Raw genomic sequence first — 22,771 nt, 5'->3', positions numbered from 1 at the left:
GCCAGCTAAAATGGGTAAATTGCTACCGTAGGTAGTGAGTAAGTTAGATAGAGAAGATGGGAATTAGCATTAGCAGTTCACAGGTAGGTCGGTTAGTATGTACGAAAGTATGTAAGTGGTTGGTCGTTAGGTGATAGCTAGGTAATAGCTAACTAAGTGCTTGTAGCGAGGTAGGTTAGACAGTAGTTTAGATAGTAGTAGGTAGATTGGTAGTTTAAGGTAGAAGGTAGTTTGGTTGGTACAGAGGGTTTGGTAGATGATACGTCGGTATGTAGCCAGCAAGCAGCTAGCTAGGATGGTATGTGGCTCGGTACAGTATGGAAAGTAGAAAGGAGACAAGAACATTTGTAGGTATGTAGGTTTTAAGTAGGTGATAAAATAGGAAAGTAAATTATGTAAATAGTCGGTTGGTTGGTGACAAGAAATATTTGTATATGTCATTTTTCTAACTGTGAATAACATGTTAATTCTCTTGGTTGTTGACTTGTAGGACGGGACCGTGATCGTGCACACGGTCAGACGAGGCCAGTACCTGAGGACCTTGAGGCCCCCAGGTGAGCCCTCCCTCATCTCCCAGCTGCAGGTGGGCATGGAGGGCCACGTGGTGGTTCAGACTTCGAGGGGTAAGCCATCCAATGATATGAAGGTACGTGAACACAGCAGGCAGATGATGACTTTTTGTTTACAGTCAACTACTTTTCTCAAATGGTGCTCATTCGTGACAGGGGACGGACTCCATCCATGTTTATTCGGTCAATGGCTTCCTGTTGTCTTCCTTCAACATGGAGGAGCAAGTGTGCGCTCTCCACCTGGTGTCTGAATACATCATGCTGGGCACCATGCAAGGCAGACTCCACGTCCGCCAGCTGTGCAGGTAGATACCGCTAAACCTCTACTTTATGAACTCAATCAAAGTTGGCCTTCGACTAGAATTCATGAGACTTGTTCACCCCATCACTCTGACTAATACCTACAGCACAATATATATTTCAGCGTGAAAACAGATTTTACCTTTGGTGATTAGAATTAGTGTCATATATTTAAAAATGTAAATTGTTTCGGACTGTAATCAACATGAATGATGAATGGAATAAACATACTTCCCTATAATTGAAAGCAAACTCCCTCAGTCCTTTTGTGTCTTAATGGATTCCACCTGGATTTTCCATGTGTGCCTCGACAGTGTAGTGATTGATTTATTGGCTCAAAAAAAAAACATTTACATTTCGATGCTTCGGATGAATCTGCAATGTTGCAGTGTTCTCCCCCCCACGTCAAGTTTCATTTCCATTTCCATGCATGGACATTTTTACTGTCTTTGCAGTACCCACCGCACACCCCAAATGCAGGTACTGGAAAATTGCCCACTGCTCCAGTGTATAATTTTTTGTGTGTTGGTTATGGCCATTGCATAATGTGAGACCTCTGTGACTGAATGGCCCTCAATTCGATTCCCATAAGGAACAAATATTTCCTGATCCAGCATACCACATCATCTGTTTCTATCTGCCTATTCATCAGACAAAGAAAGGAACAGCTCATCATCCAAAGCATGTCACATCTCAAGTATCATCTATTTTACATTTGTTGAAAACCTTTCGATGCGTTTCATTGGTTATAGTAATGATAAATATTTGATATGCAATGAACCCCATATCTTAGAGGTTTGACATTCTCAAATGTGTCTTTTTGGGGAGCTTATCAACCATGATTCAATGAAAAATGTACCGAATTCCTGTTTGATCTAATCCATTGGTGACAAGCAACTATGTTGAGGTGATGTTGAGCATCCTTTTGTTCAGGCCAAAGCGCGTTTTGTGGGAAAATAAATTGCATCTGCAAACGTTTTGGGGTGGGTGTCAATTACTTGGCACTTTATCTAGTTATCCATCTGCAGCATCTCCCGACATAATGTCTTTAAAAGTTTCTTAGGAAGACTTATAAGAGAATGTTGTTTTTTTTTGGTTGTTTTCTTTGTAACAGCCTGAATGCCGCGATCCCACCCTTGGCCTTGAAAGTCCCCGTGCGGAGCGTCTTTGTCACGAAAGAGAACAGCCACATCCTGGTGGGCCTGGAAGACGGGAAGTTGATAGTGGTGGGGGCGGGAAAGCCGGAGGAGGTGAGAACCAGGACATGAAGCGCTTGTGAGACGTGGGAGCTGTGAAGGGAAGTCGTCTCGGTCACGCACATGCAAAATGAATGAGTGAATGAAAAAGAAAAAACTAAGCTTTTTTTTTCTCCACATGATAATGGTGTGACACTGACTGGTGTCAAACTACAAATTTAGCCCGCCGTGTCATTTCATGATGTTGGGAATAAACAAATATCAATTCTTGGAAGAACTATTTGAATTTAGGTTGGAAATGCAAGTCAGTGCTTCAGGCCAGTCTAACGATGTCTCCTGGTGTCAGGTTCGCTCAGGACAATTCTCCCGTCGCATTTGGGGATCCACTCGCCGCATCTCTCTGGTGTCCGCCGGCGAGACCGAATACAACCCCGCCAACGAGAACGCCGGCAAATGAGAGCGACTCTGACGAGCGCTCGCAGGGATGCTCTCTGACCACAGACTTCTTATGGCTTTCTTTTCACAAGCCTGGGAACTTCTCAGACCAACGGAACACTCAGCACTTTTTTTTTGTCTTTTTTTTTTTTTTTTAAATTCGGGAAGAGTTTTATATTTGATTGTGGACTACTGTCTGTTTTTAATCAGCATCATTCCAAAGAGTGGCCTTGTTTTGAAGAGGCAGAAAAGCTTGGCGTTTTAGCTTGAAACTGCTGTACAAACATTTCAGGAAGGACAGACACACACTCACACACCCACAAACATGTACACACCACTTTTTTTCCCCAGTTGCTGTGCCAATGCTTCTTAAAACTCCTGCAAACTTGAAACCCTTTTGAGAGCTGCTTCATGCAATACTGGTGAATACCACCCGATGTCCACCATAGTGCCCTAGCAAGGAACCCTGTTGTCTTTAAAACTGTAGCGCTGTTACATTTAAAGCACAAAAAGTGCTTCAATGGTCAAGAAAGTGCCGTACATCCTCTTCGTCGTCGATATTGTTGATTGATGGTCGTCTTGCACATTGTGGCTCGTGTGATGGAACTATTTCGCCCCCCTCAACTACATATGCACTACTCCGAAAAAGGTGACATTTCAGGATGACTTCATTGAAACTTCTTTAAACTTTTGAATTCATATGTCTGTTCACTGTTGCTTTGTCTTTCTTTTCAATGAGCCGAATGGCAAAATTCACAACAGGTGTTTCAATCAATGATCGGACCTGTCTATTTCCTGGTCCCATTCGAATTGGTAAACTTCATATTGTTCGCATTTTGACATCATAAGACCACGGCAACAGCTGACTGGCTTCAAACGGGATTTTCTCTGAAGAAAAGTGTAGCCGCTTAGTGTGAGAAGACTGCGCTAGATGCCTTTCTACTCATAGAATGTATTCTATGTAATTATAACCTCATATAAAATTTAGTTTTAATGTAAAGATGTTGTCTTAAATTGGCTGTGGGACAAAGCAAGTTGTCTGTGGTCTGATGTTGTGTATATTCAAAAGTAGGGATCGGCGAGTACCGGCCTTATTTTAAGGTAGTGCGTACTCATGGAGGCTGCAGATACCGAGTATCGATTCTTAAAAAAGAAAAAAAAGAGACATCAAGTCCTCCTCAGCAATAGTTAGCCATGTACTGCAGGAGTTTGACCCATCGGCGAATCATCATCTACATCTGAAAGAAAGGTTTTTGTTTAGTTTTTTTTTTTTTTTTTTGCTTGTTAAATGAAATTTTATACATCAAACATACCAGAGTTATCGGTACTCAGTAATGGGTAAGTCATCAAAGAGTGAACAGTCAACATCATATTCAAAAGTTTAGAGAAGGTCAAATGAGGTTGACTTGAAAAGAATACACTGGATTTTAGGTTTGAATACCTCTGAGTGAGTCGCCTGTCGTGCATTCAACCCAAAATGTGCCTTTTTAGCTCATCGGTCCGAGATCACCATCTGCCTCTGGTATTGAGACACACACATGACTCACATGTGCAGAGAATGGGTTTAATGATGTGAAGTCAAGCATTGGCTGCTATTGCACTGTTTAGAAAACATCTGAAGCCCGAATGTGAGCTTCAGAGGAATTCTTCCGCTGCGGTTGGAACATGGTAGTTGTTATGCAGTGTCATGACATACCAGCCAACTGTTTGGATCAATGTGAGAAAAACAAAATAACAGTCGATCAGCATTTGGAAAAAGCTCCTCCATCCCCACACTTGTTCAGTCTGTTAAAAACAAAAACAAAAGGGGTATGTTATATCAAGAAATGTAAAAATGCAATTCGCCTTTTGAATATTGTGCTCCAAAATATGAATGCAACACTTCACCTTGCTATGCATTCATGCTCAAAATTCTTATTGTAAATACACTGTATATAACGTTTCTGGCGTTGTGTGATTTTAACTTAATGCTTCATGCCAGCACTGCCTTCAATATGGACTTGATTTCTATTATTCAGCCTTTGTGTTGTTGTTGTTGTTGAAAATACATTTGACTGTACTTTACTAAGAGTCCAACTGACTTTTTCTTAAATCTTATTACACTGTATTTATATCTTCTGAGCAGAGTCAAACAGTGGAACTTCCTGTTTGCAATTCGACAAACCAAAATATTCTTCTGAAGTTGCACACAAATGTACAAATTCTGTAAGGCCACCATTCAGCGGGAATCGAAGGATTGACTTTTGGGGGGGGGTGCTCTGGGGGGCTCGCAATATAAAATAAAAGAAGAATGTCAGTTTTAAATTGAGTCAACGCAGTAGGAATCCAGGCCTGTCCTAATATTTTTGTCCATCACCCACATAAGTGCGGTCAATACAAAACATGAGGTTGAGCTTTATTTTATGTTGTCATTTAAAATGGTTAACTTTTTTTTATACATTTGTGTCAATTAGGAAAAATGAGATGCCACAAAATGTCTCAGGCTTTTTGTCATTTGCCATTACAGACAATTTTATCGTTTTTACTCCGGATGTTCAATAAAACTTTTTTTTTAGACCGACTAATATCAGTACGAGTGCAAACCTTTTACCTACCGGTACTCACCGATACCAAGTAACCGATACCACAAGTACTTTTGATGCATAAAATGTAGTATTAAACCAATGACTGATCATTTTAAAGAACGCCCTTTCAATTATTTCTGACCAAAGACAGAGCAGTCACTCTGCAAACGTCCCAAGTAAAACACAAACAAATAGCTCCGAATTTAGAACCCATTTGTAATAAATTAAACAAACGTGCAAAATGAAACAGAAAATAAAACTCTTTCGGTTTTCCTATTTGTTATTTTCCAAAATAATACAGGTGCAAACTGTGTTGTGAAAGCGCTATATAAATCAGCATGTATTGTATTGTTTTGTATGACACTACAAAGTTGGCAAATAGGGTTGTAGAGTAGAACATTTAACATTTTACACATTTGGGTTCATAAATAATGTGCAAAATGCTACCTATCACATGCACAATATCTCATAACACATTTGTCTTCAAACTTTCCTGTTAATCGTTTTTAATTTAAAAATTTAAAGGAAAAAAAATCCTTTAAAATTTTTTAAAATTCCTTTAAATTTTCAATTTCCTTTAAAAGATTCATAGGTGGCTGCAGCCACCTATGAATCTGCAAATGTGACATTGGACATATACATTTCATCCTTTGACTTTTAATTCAATGACAGTCAACGTAAGAGACTCAACTGTACAAAGTCTAACATGACCTACAGATCGAGTTCTGAGCCCATTTCCCGCCCCTCTTCTCTTATCAGCGAAGGCCGAGACGATGATTCCCGTGTGAAGGGATGAAGCTGCCGCACAGATCCTCCTGTGGCCTAATCCGGGCCTTGCATGCGTCTGTGATGTTAGTCCCGCCGCAGTTGAAAAGGTCACGAGTGAGTAACATCGCATTTTACTTCTGGAGGACACTTTGATCTCCTGGTGGTTTGAACATCCTGTCGGCCTCCCCGTAAACACCTCCGGGGTACAATTGAGTGGAGATGTGGAGGTGGGAGGGGGAACGGCGTGATCAAACCAACCTGAACCCCTCCCCCCCACAGTCAAATACAAACCACAAAACAGTGAATACGGGAAGTGGAAGAGGAGGGTGAAGGGGGCTACGGTCGTTCTGATGTGGCCTTTGACAATGGTGGGAGGGTTTGACACCTTGCACTCACTTACTGGCCCCGTCTCCGAGTCTTGAGACGCCCCCCCCCCCCGACTCCTCCACAGCCCCTCCAGATGGCATGCCGAGGGGGTACACACTGTGAAATGCTGCAATTTTGGTTCTGTTCAAGTCCTGCAAATAACCACAATCTCCAGATTGCGCCTCCGCCAACGACTTCCTCGTCCCTGAGACCCAGACCACCGTCGTAGTCTACTTCCACTGCCTATCACGATGTCGAGCAAGGATTTATTCTTTTCGCCCATCTTCTAGTTACACAGAAGCTTTTAATTTGCCTCATGTTCTCAAATGTATTCAACATGATTTTAATGGTAAGACTACTTTCGCGGAAGGAAATGTACAAAATTCAGTGAATTTTTGTTTTTAAATAAATGGCGCAACAACAAATCCAATATAAAAGAATACAGGCAAAATTTTAAGAACTACATAGATTATTATCAGTTATACATACAATGAAATATAATAATTGAGTGGTTACAAGAAAATGTACCAAACACAACAGTGTAGACAACAAGATATCATAAATAGCCCAATAATTTACAACCCTGCAATCAAAGCTAGTGAAATATTTCGAGCACAGTCCTATCATAAATAAATTAAAATAAAATGATCCGTGTCAAGAACAAAGCCTCTACACACTAATACAAAAAAAGAAACCATATTCTTCTCAGTGGAGAATCTCAAAATTCATATGATAAAATGATGATTTTTATGCACATGGCCCAAATAGAGTACCACAATTAACATATCCATAGTCCTATAATATGAAAGAAAGAATACTGTACTCACATTAAAAAAAGACATTTTTAAAAACGGCCTAAAATAAAATGAAAGAATATCTACCCCCAAATTTGTCTTGGTTTATTTTTATTTATTTTTAATGATTTTAGATTGTTTAAAAAGAATTTAAAAGCAGACAACATGAAATAGCTTCGGTAGGTACTTTCGGGTATGCGGTGGCAGCCTCCACAACAGTTCTCCTAGTTTTTAAACAAATTTCGTAAAGTGTATTACAAAGCTCCTAGTTGTAAAAGACATCATTTCTAAAAAGCAAATTGTTTCATTTTTGAATGGCTTTGAAAAACAAGAACAAAACAAAGTTGCTTCAAGTCAACATTTTTGAATGACATGACATTGATGACTGAAAATCTACATTGACCTTTGAAACAATTTTTAGTAATTGCATTTCTATTTTTATTGCTACCGTGACAATAACTTAAAAATAACTTTTTAGAGTAAAAAAATAGTAGGTGAACGCGGGGCTAGAAATGTGAAAAACTCTCAATTATGTGTATCAAAGTGCGGAATGTGGGCTCCCGCTAGTGACACACAAAAGAATCACTGAACTGTGCATAATGGCTAACAGTTTGATACACGATATTAAAATAACAGATATGTTCAAAAGACTAATTCATGCTATTCATTTATGTGAAGATACCAATCATATCAATGATTTTTCACAACAATTGGTAGTTGGCTAAATACCGAGATGCAACATTTTACTTCTATAAATCGTTTTCAAATGTCAGCATTTACAACATTCTGAGAAACTGGTCAAGTATTTTTAGAATAGGCTACTCACTACTGTATTTTAATGATAATGGTACTTGGACAGCCGGGTATTTTTTTGGGTGGTATTTGGTGTGAAAAATTCGACAACCACCATGTTAGAACCTAAAGTGAATAGTGCTGAATATTTTTTACATTTCATCCTTGACAATAAAAGTATTTCAAAAACTTGTGTATGAATATGATTTCTGCAGCACCTGAGACTCTTATCAGTTTATTTGGAGCATAATTGGACATGACGACAATTTCACAGGCTCTCGTATGCACAAGGGGCCAAAAAAAGAATTCCGTGTGACTCCCAAAACATGGTTGGCGTTTTATCAGAGTTGCAATGTTCTCCCGGCCTGCAGCTTTGAAGTGCAAGTAGTATTGTGTCTGAGGGCTCTCCCCATTTGTTTGTCTCTGATGTCCGAGGCCCCCTGCCATGCATTTCACTTCACTTTACAAGGTGTGCCATTGAGTTGCCCGCGTTGGTTTGCTAATCTTTTCAATTGCAGAGATCAAACATGGACATCTTCCGGAGGGGGATGCCGTTTCATTCGCGTGCTCCTCTTTTGTTACTGATAACAAGTGATCACAGGCCAGCAACGACTATCCTGAAGCTTTAATGACGCTTAATCTCACTCCACTTTTACAATGTCGACATCAGAATCAGAATCAGAATCATCTTTATTGGCCAAGTATGTAGAACACACAAGGAATTTGTCTCCGGTATAACGCGCTGCACTAGTATCATCGTAAACAACAAAATCATTGAACCATTTTAGAGTAACCAGTAGTTTTGTAGTACCATTTTGTAGTACAAGAAGAGTGACTACGTCAGTGACTGTTTAAGGAGTTAATGGCTAGAGGGAAGAAGCTGTTTAAGTGTCTACTGGATTTGGTGCACATGGATCTGTAGCGACACAGCCCATAAAGTAACAAATATTCATATTTTTAAATCACATGTCGTCTACTGCTGACTACTTCGATTTCAGCAGATGATTTGTGATAACCAGGCATGACGAAATAGATACTTTGACACTTGATGTAGTATGCCTTGGATCATGAACCCTTGCTTTCATAGATACATAACTCGCTAATGTATTGTAGTTATTGTCTTTGAAACATGATGTGGTGTACTTTGGCTCCAAAACTGTTCCTTTCATATACACAATACAAAACAATACAAATATGTAATGCGTTATTATCTTTGACGAATGATGTGGTATACTTTGAATCATGAACTTTTCCCTTTGTGTGAATAGCTATCCAGTATACACGGGGCATTTATTGTCGTTGACATGTGATGTCGTATGCTTTGGATCATGAGCTATTTACATTTTTAGGCTTGTTCACAGGAAGAACAAATATCTAGATCAGCGTATTAGGGTAAATAAAGAATATATCGATGCAGAGTCTGACGGCAAAAAAAAAAAAAAAAAAGATTTCGCGCAAGCCAGTCGTAGGAGATACCACGCCCCTTCAGGGATGCAGCCAATCAGGAGGCCCGTGTGAGGTCCGATGACATGGGAGGAGGTAAATGTTTAAGCCCAGCTCGCCGCAACTTTTCTCGCCTGTGCTGTGGAGCAGCAGCGGAGCACACTCACACACTAACACGGCCGGCGCATCCTGCAAGTTTAAACAAAAGAAACTTTGTGCCAATCGCTCCAAAACGGACGGTGCAGTAATGACCGAGGGACTCTGAACGCATCCCTGTCTGTCTGAAAAGACAAGACGAGAGTTTTGTTGGACTATGAGCGAATTTTTGGGCTTTGCCGAGCAAAGCAGACGATCTTTTTTTGACAACTTTACGTCCTTTTTTAAACATTTTTGGATGAGATTCTTCTGGTTGTGACCTTTTTCCTTCCATCGTTCATCACACGAAAAATCCTAGGATGGGACCACTTCTCGTCTGCGTGGTTATTCTACTCAAAGTAAGAAAAAAAGTCATTACAATTGACAGTAATACAACCCGCTCCCGTTTTACGGTTTATCAAACCAACTATGGTATAATTTTGAAAGTTAGTAATAATACAGCAAAATAAGTAACTCAAAGTTTAATTCACAATGTATTTTTACATTAAGTGACAAAAGCAGTCACCGTTAATGGGACTTAATAGTTTCTCTCCTTTGTGGCACACTTCCTGTAATCACACACACACACACACACACACACACACACACACACACTACTAACAGCCTGCTGGGAAGTTTTCATTATGGAAAACCTTTTCTCTCTTTTTGGCAGGGACTAATGTATTCATCTGTCCATCCATTACCCGAGCCGCTTATGTGAAAAATAAGAACGCAACATGACACTTTATTTTCCACCATCAGCCATCATAATTGGCAACAGCTGAAATAAAGCAGCTTGTAAATTCGTTCTACTCTTTCAAGTCATCAGAATGATTTATGACGGTTAAGTGAAGTTGCAACGTGACATCACGTGTTACTATTGTTGTTATGAAAATCAATTATAATGGATAACGGAGTCCTACAGTCACAGAAATCTGCCAGCCCAAATGGCCTTTCAGTCTTGTCTGAAATTGCCCCCTCAGTGAAAACACTTTATCAGATCAAAGCGATATATGTATATAGTCGACATTTAATTATGTACGCAGTTGTTTTCAGAACAGGGCTTAGTGCCTTCTCAGAGGCATCTTTTTTGAAGATTCTTACTGTTGTGTGCCTGCCAGGCCAATAGTGGGCGATGTCGCTTTTCCTGAGTGTCGACTGGGTAAATCTGTCGACTACGCCTAACAGCAGACTAATGCCGTAAATGTTTAAAATGTTTCATTTTTTTAGGCCATTTTTCACTAAGTTGCGGGATTCTTGCACATGCGCAGACCCCAACACGCTCAAAAGCAGCACTAAAAATTTGTTAGCACTTAAACCAAATTACTGAAATGTTTCACAAAATACAAATGTGTTTAATGTGCTGTATGTGTAAAATTGTTTAGTTGATGAACATTTTAAATTCATTATTAACAGTAGGTCAACATTCACTGAGATAAATATGGTAAATAAAAACAATAAATACCTTTAATTAATTTTAAAAAAGGAAAATAAATGCCAAAATCACTCTTGATAATAGAATGAGGCAGGCCACATGTGGCCCTGAAGGCCAGTGATTCCCAACCTATTGAGCCATGGCACATACTTTTAGTTCTAAAAATCCCCCCTCAAAGAAATGTCATAAAAAGTGGTTAACACGTGTCAATGGTATATTTTCTGCCATCTAGTAGAATATCTTTATATTTGTTCTGTCTGTCATCATAAGATTCTGTTCTAGGCAGATGGGCAAGGATACACTATTTGTTATACTAAATAAAAAAAATTCTGACTAATTTAGTGATGTTTGATCATTTTCCACGGCACAGTTTAAAAGCTCTAACGGCACACTAGTGTGCCCCAGCACACTGGTTGGGAATCACTGACCTAGGCCCCTACTTTGCCCACCCAGCACGAGACCATAAATACAGTACAAGGAGTAACTTTCAAATTTTCCACCCACTATCTGAACCGCATACTCTCTCCGGTTTTCACTGCAAACACACTGGTCATGTCAACAAACTTACAATAGTTTTTTTCAATTACAAACAAAGTGGTGTAAACAGCCCGCACTTTTAATCGAGTCCTCTCATTGTTACTTTGGGCATCTTGCTGTGAAAATGGGGCCTCACGCTCAGCATCGCTGGGGTCTGGATATCCGGAGTTGAGCAATTATCCTTATTTTCTCCCACATTGTGGCCCATATAAAGTGTGTGTGTGTGCGCGTGTGTGTGTGTGGTGGGGGTTTGGTTCGTTAGTTAGTGTGTTATCACAGTACGTACAATGAGCAGAATTCTCCACGAGGGGGAAGGGCTGGATTGTAAATTTCAAGCACTTCACCAACTCTTTAATGCGAGATGACATGTCACTCCTGTTTGACTTACAATCATAGTTTCGCACAAGCAAGCATCGTTTAATATGTCCCGCATACTCCCGATATATACTAATGACAGTAATCAGCATTGAGGAGGGGTGGTCTGCAATGTTACCCCCCCCCCCCCCCCGAACCCCCAACCTTAACCCCTCGCCAAGCCCAGGCATGCTTTTTGTGCTGAAAGATGGCCTGTCTCGTTTGCATCCGCGGGCTGACATTGGGGTTCACGGGTCAGTGTGCTCACGCGAAGGCAAGTGTGAGTGCATCCTTTTGTGTGTTTATTTTCACGCAGATTAAGTTAACTGCTGTGAGGCCATCACATGTGCTTAAAAAGAGAGCTTTGACTCACTTCAAAGCACACAGAAAATGTTAGCTTGGCTGCGCGTGAGCATGTGTGCGTGTGTGTTGACTGAGGGACTCCGGCAGCCGTGCAGTAGAAAGCCCCCACATTGAAAGCCCCACTCCTCGGTGGTCCGTCTATTCCCAGTGGAGACTCCCTTCCAATTGCAACTTTTTCATACCCTAATGGAAAAAAACAACTGCACCCCCCCTTTTTTTTGCTTCTTTTTCAAATCTGACTCTGTCGCCCTTAAGGAAGCAGATAAGCTCCACTGTGCTTGAGTGCGTGTACAACCACTTAAAGCCTCCTTGAAATGTGCACTCAAAGTCACGGCAGGACGTTTAATGGCAGTTCAGTGCTTGATTTGGATCTTTTTTAGGAAAGGATTGTCAATTTGGAGTGATGGAAAAGCTCACATCTCTTGAATGCAAAAAAGGATTTATGTTGGCGACAGTTAATCTCTGGAACGGATTCATGAAAAATATGAATAAATTGGTGCTTGGCGACCAGAACAGACAACGTGTGACATTGGAGGTGGGTGGGTTTAAGAGGATTTTCATCGCTTCTGGCATAAATTCCTGGGACACAAATGGAAAAATACACAATGAGACGCAAACATGACACATGTCAACCTCTCTGAATGTAACAAGTGAGGAGGATGTAGTAAAAGTTGCCCGAGTGAGTACAATTTCCCGACATGATGTAACCCTTCACAACTGACTGACTCACAAGACTGAGCTGTTTAGTGTCAAACTAAACGTAAAACAAGGGTAATTACACATTGTGCATTAGAAGCAACCACATAACTGCCTTTAAGTCCATTAATTTAATGCTAAGGCATAATAGGAAACAGCTAGGATGGGCTAACAAGTTGCATACACGTGGCAGTGTTACAACACTTCAAGCAACTTGAACACAAACAATGCAGCAACACATGTAGACAGTTATCCTCTGTGTAAAACTCCTCATATTTCTGCAGGGTCACTTGAAGAAGCTGCCCCTCTCTGGTCAAGTTGTGCACACTTGAAGGAGGTGCAATGAATTAATCATGACGCCCATATTCTCTTTGTAACCTTTGCAATCGATCTTTATTTGTTTACACCATAGCACCAAGCGGTGCAGCATAGTTGGAAATAGCAGAGTGTTTCTAAATGTAATTTGAATATACAGTATTACAATTTAACTAAATGTATTTTAATATGCGGTGGCCCGGTGGTCCAGTGGTTAGCGCGTTGACCTCACTGTGCAGAGGTTGTGGATTCGATCCCGGTTTCGGCCTTCCTGTGTGGAGTTAGCATGTTCTCCCTGGGCCTGCGTGGGTTTTCTCCGGGTACTCCCACATTCCAAAAAATAAAATAAAAAAATTGTCCCTAGGTGTGAGAGTGAGCGTGGATGATTGTCTCTGTGTGTCCTGCGATTGGCTGGCAACCGGTTCAGGGTGTCCCCCACCTACTGCCCGAAGACGGTTGCGTTAGGCTCCAGCAACCCCCACGGCCTTTGTGAGGATAAAGCGGATCGGAAAATGGATGGATGGATGGAAAGCATTTTAATATGAGGAAAAAGTAACACCATGCCTTGGCCACCAGGGGTCTGCCTAAAGAAATTCATAGCAAATCCTGAAGACTGTCACAGTGCACTTCAGTAGTTGTTTCTGACAGAGGATAAAGAACATACGCGTGTGAGTAGTAATATTTTCTGTCCTCATGTGGTTGCTTCACCAGTTGTGTTCAAATATCTATTTCTTAAAGGGTTATAACCACAGAAACATCTACTGTATGACGGTTTCGCTAACCTGTCAATTGCATTTTCATTTTGTTCACATTAAGCAGGCAGATTTTCATAATGTATGAGAGCAGTTGAAATAGAAAAAGTGTAAAGTTTAAACTTGAACTGGGCAATGAGTGGCAATGAACAGCTTGAAGCAAGCGTTTGGCCACTTTTTTAGGAATTGCTTCCTATCGGCGGCTTGCTGTGAAGTTTTCGGGCACCATTTACTGCTCGCAACTCAAGAAAAGAAATCTGCCGATTGAGCGACGATTCAGTTTTTGAAAAACGTGCACGTCGGGTCACTTGTCGTTTGAGACATGTACATTAATTCACAATGAATCATGATTCTATATTCAATATGAAATACCTAAAACTGAACCATTCACTCGGTCTTCCTCTCAAGTACAAGTGAAATAAAAAAAGTTCCTTTACTCCCCCAATTCAAACTTGTCGTTTAAAAAAACAACAAAAACAAACACCCGACTGTATTGCATTCTCATTCTACCCAACTTGAAATTGCCCATAATGTCTCGTCTGCAAATTAACAAGTCATCTGCTCAAAATTCTGCTGGTAAACATAAGCCGTGATTCCATTCAGAAAGTGGATAATGGCTCAGTCGCCAGTCTGCCGCGCAGATGAGTGCTCCCACTGTAGATGGACGCCTCATTTCATTGCGCGCTTGCGTGGGCACTGATAGGCCGCTTTGACAGCTCTGGCCTGATTCTGGATTCAAACTCACTCAGGTGATGTGAGATCCACGAACAGATCTCCAAATAAAAATAGAAGTCGAGATTTAAGAGGAGTTCAATCTGTTTTCTGTGCTCCAAATGCCGCCCTGGTCCGGCAAATCCAAACATCTGACTAGTTTGTACCGGATGCCGTTGGCTCCCCACACCATCCCCCACACGCCATAATTCGTCTGATCTGGGTTTTGTGGCAGGCTGGTGCTCAGATATCATCAAGCTCCTCTGAAAGGCCCGCACTCAGCCCGGGTGTTGTTTTTGGATCCAGGGCAAGCCCCCAATTCTAAACGCTTTCTGCAGTCATATCAGCTTTGGAGCCTTTTGGGTTGACGGCGTGTATTTGAAAAGGGGCCTTTCGGTTCGATGCGCTGCAGGTTCACACACGTCCTTGGCGTTTCTTCAGACCTCTGAGTTAAAGAGAGATATCAGCGGGTTGTTTGGCTGTGACTTTTCTCCCTTTAGGTTAGTTGTTAGACATCTGTTAGCTCTCGTCAGACCCCCTCAGGGGCACGGCGGACCAATCTGCCTTTAAATGTGTGCGCGTTTAAGATGCCTGCCGAAGGGGAGTAGTGAAATAGTGAGCCTCATCCACACACCTGCAGGGCTCTTGGGGACTTCAAAGGTCTCGCTCTCCCTCGAGACAGACACTTGCATGCTGGGCAGCCGCATGCAACCGACACCCTCGCCTTAGGCTGGTCATGTCCCCCTTGAAATGTCCCCCCCTCCCACGTCTTTCTCCGGAGAAATCACACAAAGTCCAGCCTTTGTCATTCGTTCTCCGTGATCCGGAGGTGTCGGAGCTCTTCTTCCGTCCTCCTTTTCCCTCGCTTGCCCCTCTTATTCTTCGCAGCGCTCCACAGCCATCTGATTAAAGCCAGCCTCTGCTCTCAGGCGCCAAACCCCGCTGCACAATCTGTTAGGAATGTCTGATCTATCCCTCATGTCATAACTCACGCTGGGCTCTCCATTACCCACTTGTAGATAAGGCCCCTGAGCACTTTAATGGGGCCAAAACCGTGGTAGATGAAAAGATTAAATAAGAGTATTTTTTTTTTAAAAGACCCCATTCCAGTCACACACTGTCCTGTTTTGTTCTTTTTTTATAATTGCCCATGAGCGTGTCATTTCGCAAATGTGGGGCAAGGCCAAAAAAACAACAACATATCAACATTCAAAATGATGAGCAACAACGGGACTTTAATTAAAACATAATTTCTAAACCCACATGCCAGTTATCACTGATCTCGATGGAAACGTTTTTCAATAGGGACAGGCCAGTTAAAAACACAGGTATGAATTTTGGGACGATACCGGCGTTATTTTAAGTCACAGTATTGGGTACTCATAGAGGCTGCCGGTATCAGCCACTGATACTTAAGGCAAAAATCAATCTGACACAGTTATTTGTCAGTGTACTGGTATCGATCTAAAAAAAAAAGTGGTATCGAACATCTCCACTTTTGAAATTGACAACGTATAATGCATTTTCTGTCAGGCAGTGAGAGTTTTTCACTGACATGTATGCATTCTTATGCGTCATTTCTTACATTATTGATGAACAATGATTTAACAGGAGGGAACAGATGAATATCAGTTGGCGACACTTGATTTAAAAAAAAAAAATTCTGTGCAAGTTTCACTTCTGAACCCTTCCTTGTGTAAATCACAGTGTCCTTTGTTTCACTTTTAATGTGAGGTGCAGCTGCCCTAAGGGGACCTTGAGAAAAATAAAGAAAAACAGTTCGGGCAATCGATTTATTGTTTTGTTTTGTAAGTAAGGTGGTCTCAAAATGGGATGCACAAAATCAATGTGATGGAATTCACATTTGCTTTTCAGACAGTGATATGAAAAGCAGAACCGTGCATACGGGCTACATAATTACTTTGCTTCAGACTACCATGACTTTGTAAATTCTCTTACTTTAAATATCTTGCAATTACATTTTAAGTTGTTGTTAAACGGACCTGTTGTTTTATTTGTTAAATGTTAAATCAAAACAAAAAAAATGTGGCTTACACCGTAACCTCCTTGAAAGCCCTAATATTGAATTTTGTCGCGTTTCCTCCCAGGCTGTCTCTGGTGATGCTTGCGCCAGCGGACAGTTGACTGAATCTGGCGAGTGTTGCAGTGTTTGTCCCGCTGGCTTTGGAGTGATGGTGGAGTGCGGTAAAGAAGATACCAAATGCACGCCATGCCCACAGGGTATGCAATTATCTTCTAGTGTTACCCCACTAATACCGAAGACTTGTCTAATTGCTGCCTTTGTCTGTGCAAGAGGCGCATGTCAGACTAACAGACGGCCTGTGTCATCTTTCTCGCAGGAACGTTCTCCTCCTCCGAAGACCTCGGCCGTTGCCTCCCGTGCTCAAAGTGCCCGTACGGCGTCCCCACTTTTGCGGCGTGCTCCGCCGTCGAAGACACACAATGCGAATGCGACAGCGGCTTCTTCTACTTTCGAGCATATGGCCTGTGCGCGCCTTGTTCCAAATGCAAGCGTGGCGAGGGGGCGGCGCAGGAGTGCGGTCCCAAAGGAGACACACAGTGCCGGCTCTGTGGCCCGGGAACCTTCTCTGAAGAGCACGCTAACACCAAACCGTGCCAGAGCTGCACCCAGTGCACGGAGAGCGAGGTGGAGATCCGGGCCTGCATGCCTAACTCGGACACACTCTGCATGGGTAAGTTGTGAGGAAAATATAGAGGGAGAAAAGAAAGAAGAAAACTGAAGGCGTGTTTACACCACAATGACCTAGGAGGAACGGCAACTAAGCGCTACACTCCTGTCCACCATGTCGTTTCAGAAATACGATAGTGGGACATTAAAGCAAAGCAGCGAGACTGTGTGTAATTTACCATTTAATTAAACAAAGATGTAATACACACCAACCTTTATTCATTTCTTTCCATTATAAATATGAATGGGCAACTGTGGGGCAAACTAACAATTAATCCATTCTATCTATCTATCTATCTATCTATCTATCTATCTATCTATCTATCTATCTATCTATCTATCTATCTATCTATCTATCTATCTATCTATCTATCTATCTATCTATCTATCTATCTATCTATCTATCTATCTATCTATCTATCTATCTATCTATCTATCTATCTATCTATCTATCTATCTATCTATCTATCTATCTATCTATCTATCTATCTATCTATCTACTGCTAATATCTATCGAGTTAGCTAGCTAGCTAGCTCACCAGGTGTTTCGACACTAGCTGGCAAGCTAGCTTTTCATCTACCAAGCTCATTTGTGTGCTATTGGGCTGTTGTTACTCATGTGTGTCCTCCGTTTTCAGTCAGAAATGGTCATGATGTGTTTTTTTTGAAAACTTCCACTTTGAAAACAGTTTTCTCATGTACGTTCCAAAGCGCTGATGTTGTGTGAAGGAACGGCCAAAACGACAGTTTCGATCACATGAAACAAATGTCACATAAATGGCCTCTGAGAGATAAAAAGAATCTGAAAGTAGTGGGAGGGCTTTCGAGGGAAAAACACGGACATGTGGTCAACATCTGAATCCACACCTCAGCAGAACTGCAGAACTTACCAACCGGGAAGCAGCACCAGAGAAGAAAAAAAGCACTGTAGTTAAGCGCTTGGAGGTTAACTGCTCCAAGGACCAAATTGGAGACGAGCCGTTGGACTCGTCTCCTGCCTTCCAAATTACTGCACCGGCTCTCTGGGAGTCAGGTCATCTGTCCACATGTCGTGACTCTTTGACCTGCGAAGGGTCACCAAAGTTGCTGGTGGCTTTTGAGCCTAAAATAGTCAAACCACAGGAGGGAGACAAAGGCTGGGAAAATGAGGGAATGGAAGATTTCAAACCTCAGGGGAGCTCAAGGCCTGATACAATCACTCAGTGATGGGTTGTGCATTTGGTACCTGCGCCTTCAGTAGAGATTTAGCAGATTACCCCGTACAGTCACAGGGCAATATTTATCCAATAACTTGACAAAACACATGAAACAATGAAATATAATGCATCATACTCACCACAGATGCTCATTGTGAAATTTAGTTTTGTGCGCTGATCGCGCCAGATGGGTTTAGCCAGGTGAAATTTTCCTGTATTTACCGGTAGTTTCGCTCTGACTAACCAATCAGGAGACATAAAATTGAGAGCCACCGCGCTGGTCCTGTGAGGATAAATATGAAATCTGATCTGGTTTAAGAAACAGCCTGACTGCTAACATTTTGTTTTAAAGTGACCCAACTTACGAGCGTTTTGGGAAACCTGATAGACAAACAATAAAGCTCAGATTGTAGACAGACATAATAGTACTCAAAGGCATACACTCTTTATCCTTTATAAAACATGATTAATATTACTGCGACTTATTGAATCGCGCAGTTGCGAAATTCTTCTTTAAGTATGATGCATATCTGTATTATACTGCCCCCTGGTGGCCAAGGTACACACACCAGAAGGAGCTCATTGATGGGCATCGAAGCAGGAAATCATGATGCATTCATTGTTTAATGCTTCAAGTTTTATTTCATTGTCGTGTCATTTTCCCGACGTGATTTTTATCAAGTATAACATTACAGTGCTGTAGCATTCTATTTTTCATATTAAAACATTTAGAAGGTGTTTTTTGAAGGGCTGAAATGCATGAATGACATTACCGTTCCATTTCACAAGGGAAAGATGATTTGCGATATGAGTGTTTTCAGTTACGAGCGTAGTCACGTAACTAATCATTCTCATTTGCCAAGGCATGAAGTATGATTTTAGTTACGTCGGCCAGCACTCCTGATTCTGACAGCTGTGGTTCGATTTGTTTGACATGGCAACACAAGGAGGCTAAAATAAAAAAAATATAAAAACACAACCTTTACCATTCATATCCGCGACTGAAAGCAGTCCAGCGAAGAAAAACATTACAAGATGAGGGCTGATGGGAATGAATTAATCACATTTTATGGCACAAATATCATTGAAGTTGGAAAATAGGCCAGTGCTTCAGATTGCCACACACAATTCACAAGTTCCTTTCTGGATATGCAATAACGGCACTTCTCTCGTCAGATAAAAAGCTGCACATTCTCTCCGATGGTTCCCGCGACTCTCTGAGCAAGTCCGGTATAGAAGATGTGACGCCAGGCGCAGAAAGTTTTGCTCCAGGGACCCCCAAGTTCACCCCCCAGGGTGAGAAAAGCAGCAACAACATCCTGGTTTACGTGTCCGTGCTGGCCGCGGTGGTCCTCGGCCTGCTCGTCTACGTGGCTTACAAGTGGTAAGTCTTCATCGGGGCTCGCGTCCTTGTATGGGCATAAGAAGGATTCTAGAGAACAGGCTAGTTTTGCTGACATTGTTTTCTCTCTTCGTCGCAGCTGGCGATCGTGTAAACAGAAGAAGGCCCTGTCAAAGATGCGCGCTGCCGAGTTGGGAGCGTCTCCAGAGGGAGAGAAGCTACAAAGTGACAGTGGAGTTTTTCTCGACTCGCAAAGTCTGCAAGACAATCAGCCCTGCAAAGGTGCGGTAAGACACCGACCAGTGCGTATTATAGCGAGGATTCAAAACCATTTATTTAAGTCTTTCATGCACCCTGTAACCTAATAACATGATAAGATGTCCACTGTAGTAACTCATGTCCCTGAACAGGTTAATTTTTTTAATTTTTTTTTTTCCAAAAGTCTAACTTTTACCTGTTAAAATGCTTTTGGAAAAAATACGACAGCGCCTGTTTACAATACGAGGTGTCTGGGAGACTTTTGAACTGTCTTTGTTTACAAAAACAAACTTGAATGAAACCAAAGAATCCTAATTTCTAGCAGCACCAACTCGGAAACCTTCATATTTACCCATTGCCTCGCATGACCGTGAATGAGGTCATTTAAAATGCTTCCATTATCCAACCCAGCGCAGTCAGAACAGATGAATAGCGTTTGTGGCCAGAGTTGTCTCTGCAAATTTATTATCTGAAAAACAACACGACCAATGTTTTTCTTCTGTTGCATGTCAAGTCTGGGTCTGAAAAAAATCATTCGAGTAAGGCCTTCGATTTCTTATCCCCTCCACCCCCCATAGGTACAAAAAGGGACAGCAAGCAGGACACCCGTCTGTACATCAACCTGGCGCCCGCCAGACAGGAAGAAATCGAGCGCCTCCTGCAGGAAGGAGCGGGCGGCGGCTGGCGGCAACTGGGTCAGGCGCTGGGGTATGAAACCGAACAGCTGGACCTGTTTGGGCATGGCGAGGCCCCCGCGCACACCCTGCTCTCCAACTGGGCTCTGAAAGAAGGCTCCACTCTGGGACTGCTGTGTTCGGCGCTGGCTCGCATCGAGAGGTCCGACGTGGTCTCGGCTATAAACTGCCCCACGCAGGGTGTCTCGGTAGTTTGATGCGGTGCCCCCGCCACCCACCCAACCACACCCCCCCACACACACACACACACGCACACACAGGCCCACTCACGCCACTCAGACTATCGAGCATGCCAGTGGTTGTTTGGTGGTCCTGAAAATTTCAGATTCTTTCTAATCAACAGAAAAAAAGTATTACACCCACAAAGTGCCATTTTACTGAAGGATTTCCACAAGTGCCTTAATCAGAACAATTTCCTTTCATTTTCATCTATAATAACCTCCACAGGCTACATAATGTATCTACAATTGCAACCGTCAATGTGGACTATTCATTCATTTGTAATATTCTGGACATTGTTCTTTTTTATTTTCTTTCCATGTATAAGGCCGACACAGGAGCCCATTTTTAAGTCATCCATGCCTACAAAGAGATTCATAGTTAATATGAGAATTTCTCCCAAAAGGCCTCTTGTTTGAACACATGACAATAGAGAAAGACTGAATACTAGATTGCATGCATAAAGGAGATCATTGTTGACATAAAACACTTAAAATGTCCGTATCGGCGTGTGACATGTTCTATTGTTTTGTTCTGCATTGGTATTTCAAAAACAGCAAATTTCAAGAATGAGGCAGTTTAATGGCTGAGAGTAACACTACTTAGAGCTCTTCCTCGCCGTGATTGTAAATATTCAAAATGTTTTCTAGCAGTAACACACGGCGAGTTTCAGATGATGAGAACTGACGAAAGGGATTACGACTGAACATCTTCCCTTTTCACTTCCTGTATTTATTTTACGACCATTTCAAGTTTGAACCTTTCCGTGCTACGACACTTTGTGATGTCTTCAGATGGTTTCGTTCCATTTTCTAATGCCAGTCATGTATGGTATTTTTATTTTTTTTTTGTCTTTGTCCTTTTATTTTTTTTGTCATTCAATGAATAAATCATTTGTAATGAAAACGGAATATATTATTCAATGATCTTGTTCTCGCTTAATATATAATATAATATTTATGAATGGGTTTGTATGTCTTTAACCCTTTCATGCACCCTGGAACCTGATAACGTGATAAAGCTGTCCACTGTCGTAACCGCTGTCCCTAAAAGTGTTAAAAGTGTCTTTAAAGACCTTTAAAAATTCAAGGTCTATTTCTGTCTTGTTTGGATAAGATCTCTGACATGAAGTTACCAAATATGTATCCCTCCCGTTGTTGCTAGAACTCTGAAATGATCTGCATGCAAAACGGGTACACCAGCAGATGAGTCAGCAGGCCCAATAATGTTTGACCCTGGAGAACCCAAGAACCCTTTTCTTCTTTGGAAAATGATGAATTATACATTAAATGACTGCTATAAGTTCACTGAACACCAAAATATGTGTTTTTTTTAAATATTTAATGGTTTGATCCTAATTTAGGATTAGGGCCAAATTTGACCCTTTGGGATTTAAGGGTAGCATTTGAATAGCAGAATTTATAGGGGCTAAATTGGACCCCGTGGGTTCTCCAGGGTTTTAAGTGGTGCCTCGACTGAATATTTCACATTGTTTGTTGCTGTCTTTTGGGCTGCTCTCTTCTTCATATGTTCTGCTGACCTTCTTGGAAATGTGAATGCGATTGTCAAGTTGGCCTGCAGTCGACAATCGTGGGCTCTTTGTCACTCACGCCGACTTGATGGATTACACAGTGAGGAGGGATGGGGGGAGGGAGGGTTGGTTTCAATCCAGACGTATTTGGACTGCGCTGTCCCATATTAAGGGATTTAAGTGCAATGAGAACCTTTCCTCTCCAAAGAGAGCCCTGAGGGGGAAAAGCTGTAATGAAAGTTGAGTGGAGCAAAGTTCTTTTCTCACAACTCCAATCTGCTAATGATTTTTTTTC

General features: G+C 41.7%; 2 protein-coding genes across 4 annotated transcripts in view; both read left to right on the top strand.

Moving 5' to 3' along the window:
* Window positions 1–4,564, top strand: part of nbeal2 (neurobeachin-like 2) — a 39,288-nt gene extending 34,724 nt beyond the window's left edge. For all 3 annotated transcript variants that reach the window (XM_052066054.1, XM_052066053.1, XM_052066052.1), the window contains 5 exons: window positions 491–646; window positions 726–874; window positions 1,984–2,119; window positions 2,412–3,608; window positions 3,855–4,564. In XM_052066054.1, coding sequence (XP_051922014.1) covers window positions 491–646; window positions 726–874; window positions 1,984–2,119; window positions 2,412–2,522 — 552 coding nt within the window. In that variant the 3' untranslated portion in view covers window positions 2,523–3,608; window positions 3,855–4,564. The remainder of the gene's footprint in view (window positions 1–490; window positions 647–725; window positions 875–1,983; window positions 2,120–2,411; window positions 3,609–3,854) is intronic.
* A 4,777-nt stretch (window positions 4,565–9,341) lies between these two features.
* On the top strand, window positions 9,342–21,856 carry nradd (neurotrophin receptor associated death domain). The gene is made up of 6 exons (XM_052066118.1): window positions 9,342–9,721; window positions 16,634–16,766; window positions 16,886–17,239; window positions 19,608–19,815; window positions 19,913–20,055; window positions 20,610–21,856. Exons 1-6 carry the CDS (start codon window positions 9,683–9,685, stop codon window positions 20,921–20,923), a joined length of 1,191 nt encoding a protein of 396 aa, XP_051922078.1. The 5' UTR covers window positions 9,342–9,682; the 3' UTR covers window positions 20,924–21,856.
* Window positions 21,857–22,771: the final 915 nt, after the last annotated feature.

The sequence above is a fragment of the Hippocampus zosterae genome, chromosome 5, assembly GCF_025434085.1.
Source record: "Hippocampus zosterae strain Florida chromosome 5, ASM2543408v3, whole genome shotgun sequence".
NCBI classification, from domain to species: Eukaryota; Metazoa; Chordata; class Actinopteri; order Syngnathiformes; family Syngnathidae; genus Hippocampus; species Hippocampus zosterae.
The sequence above is the reverse complement of the archived record's forward strand: the minus strand, read 5'-3'. Positions and strand labels throughout refer to the sequence as shown.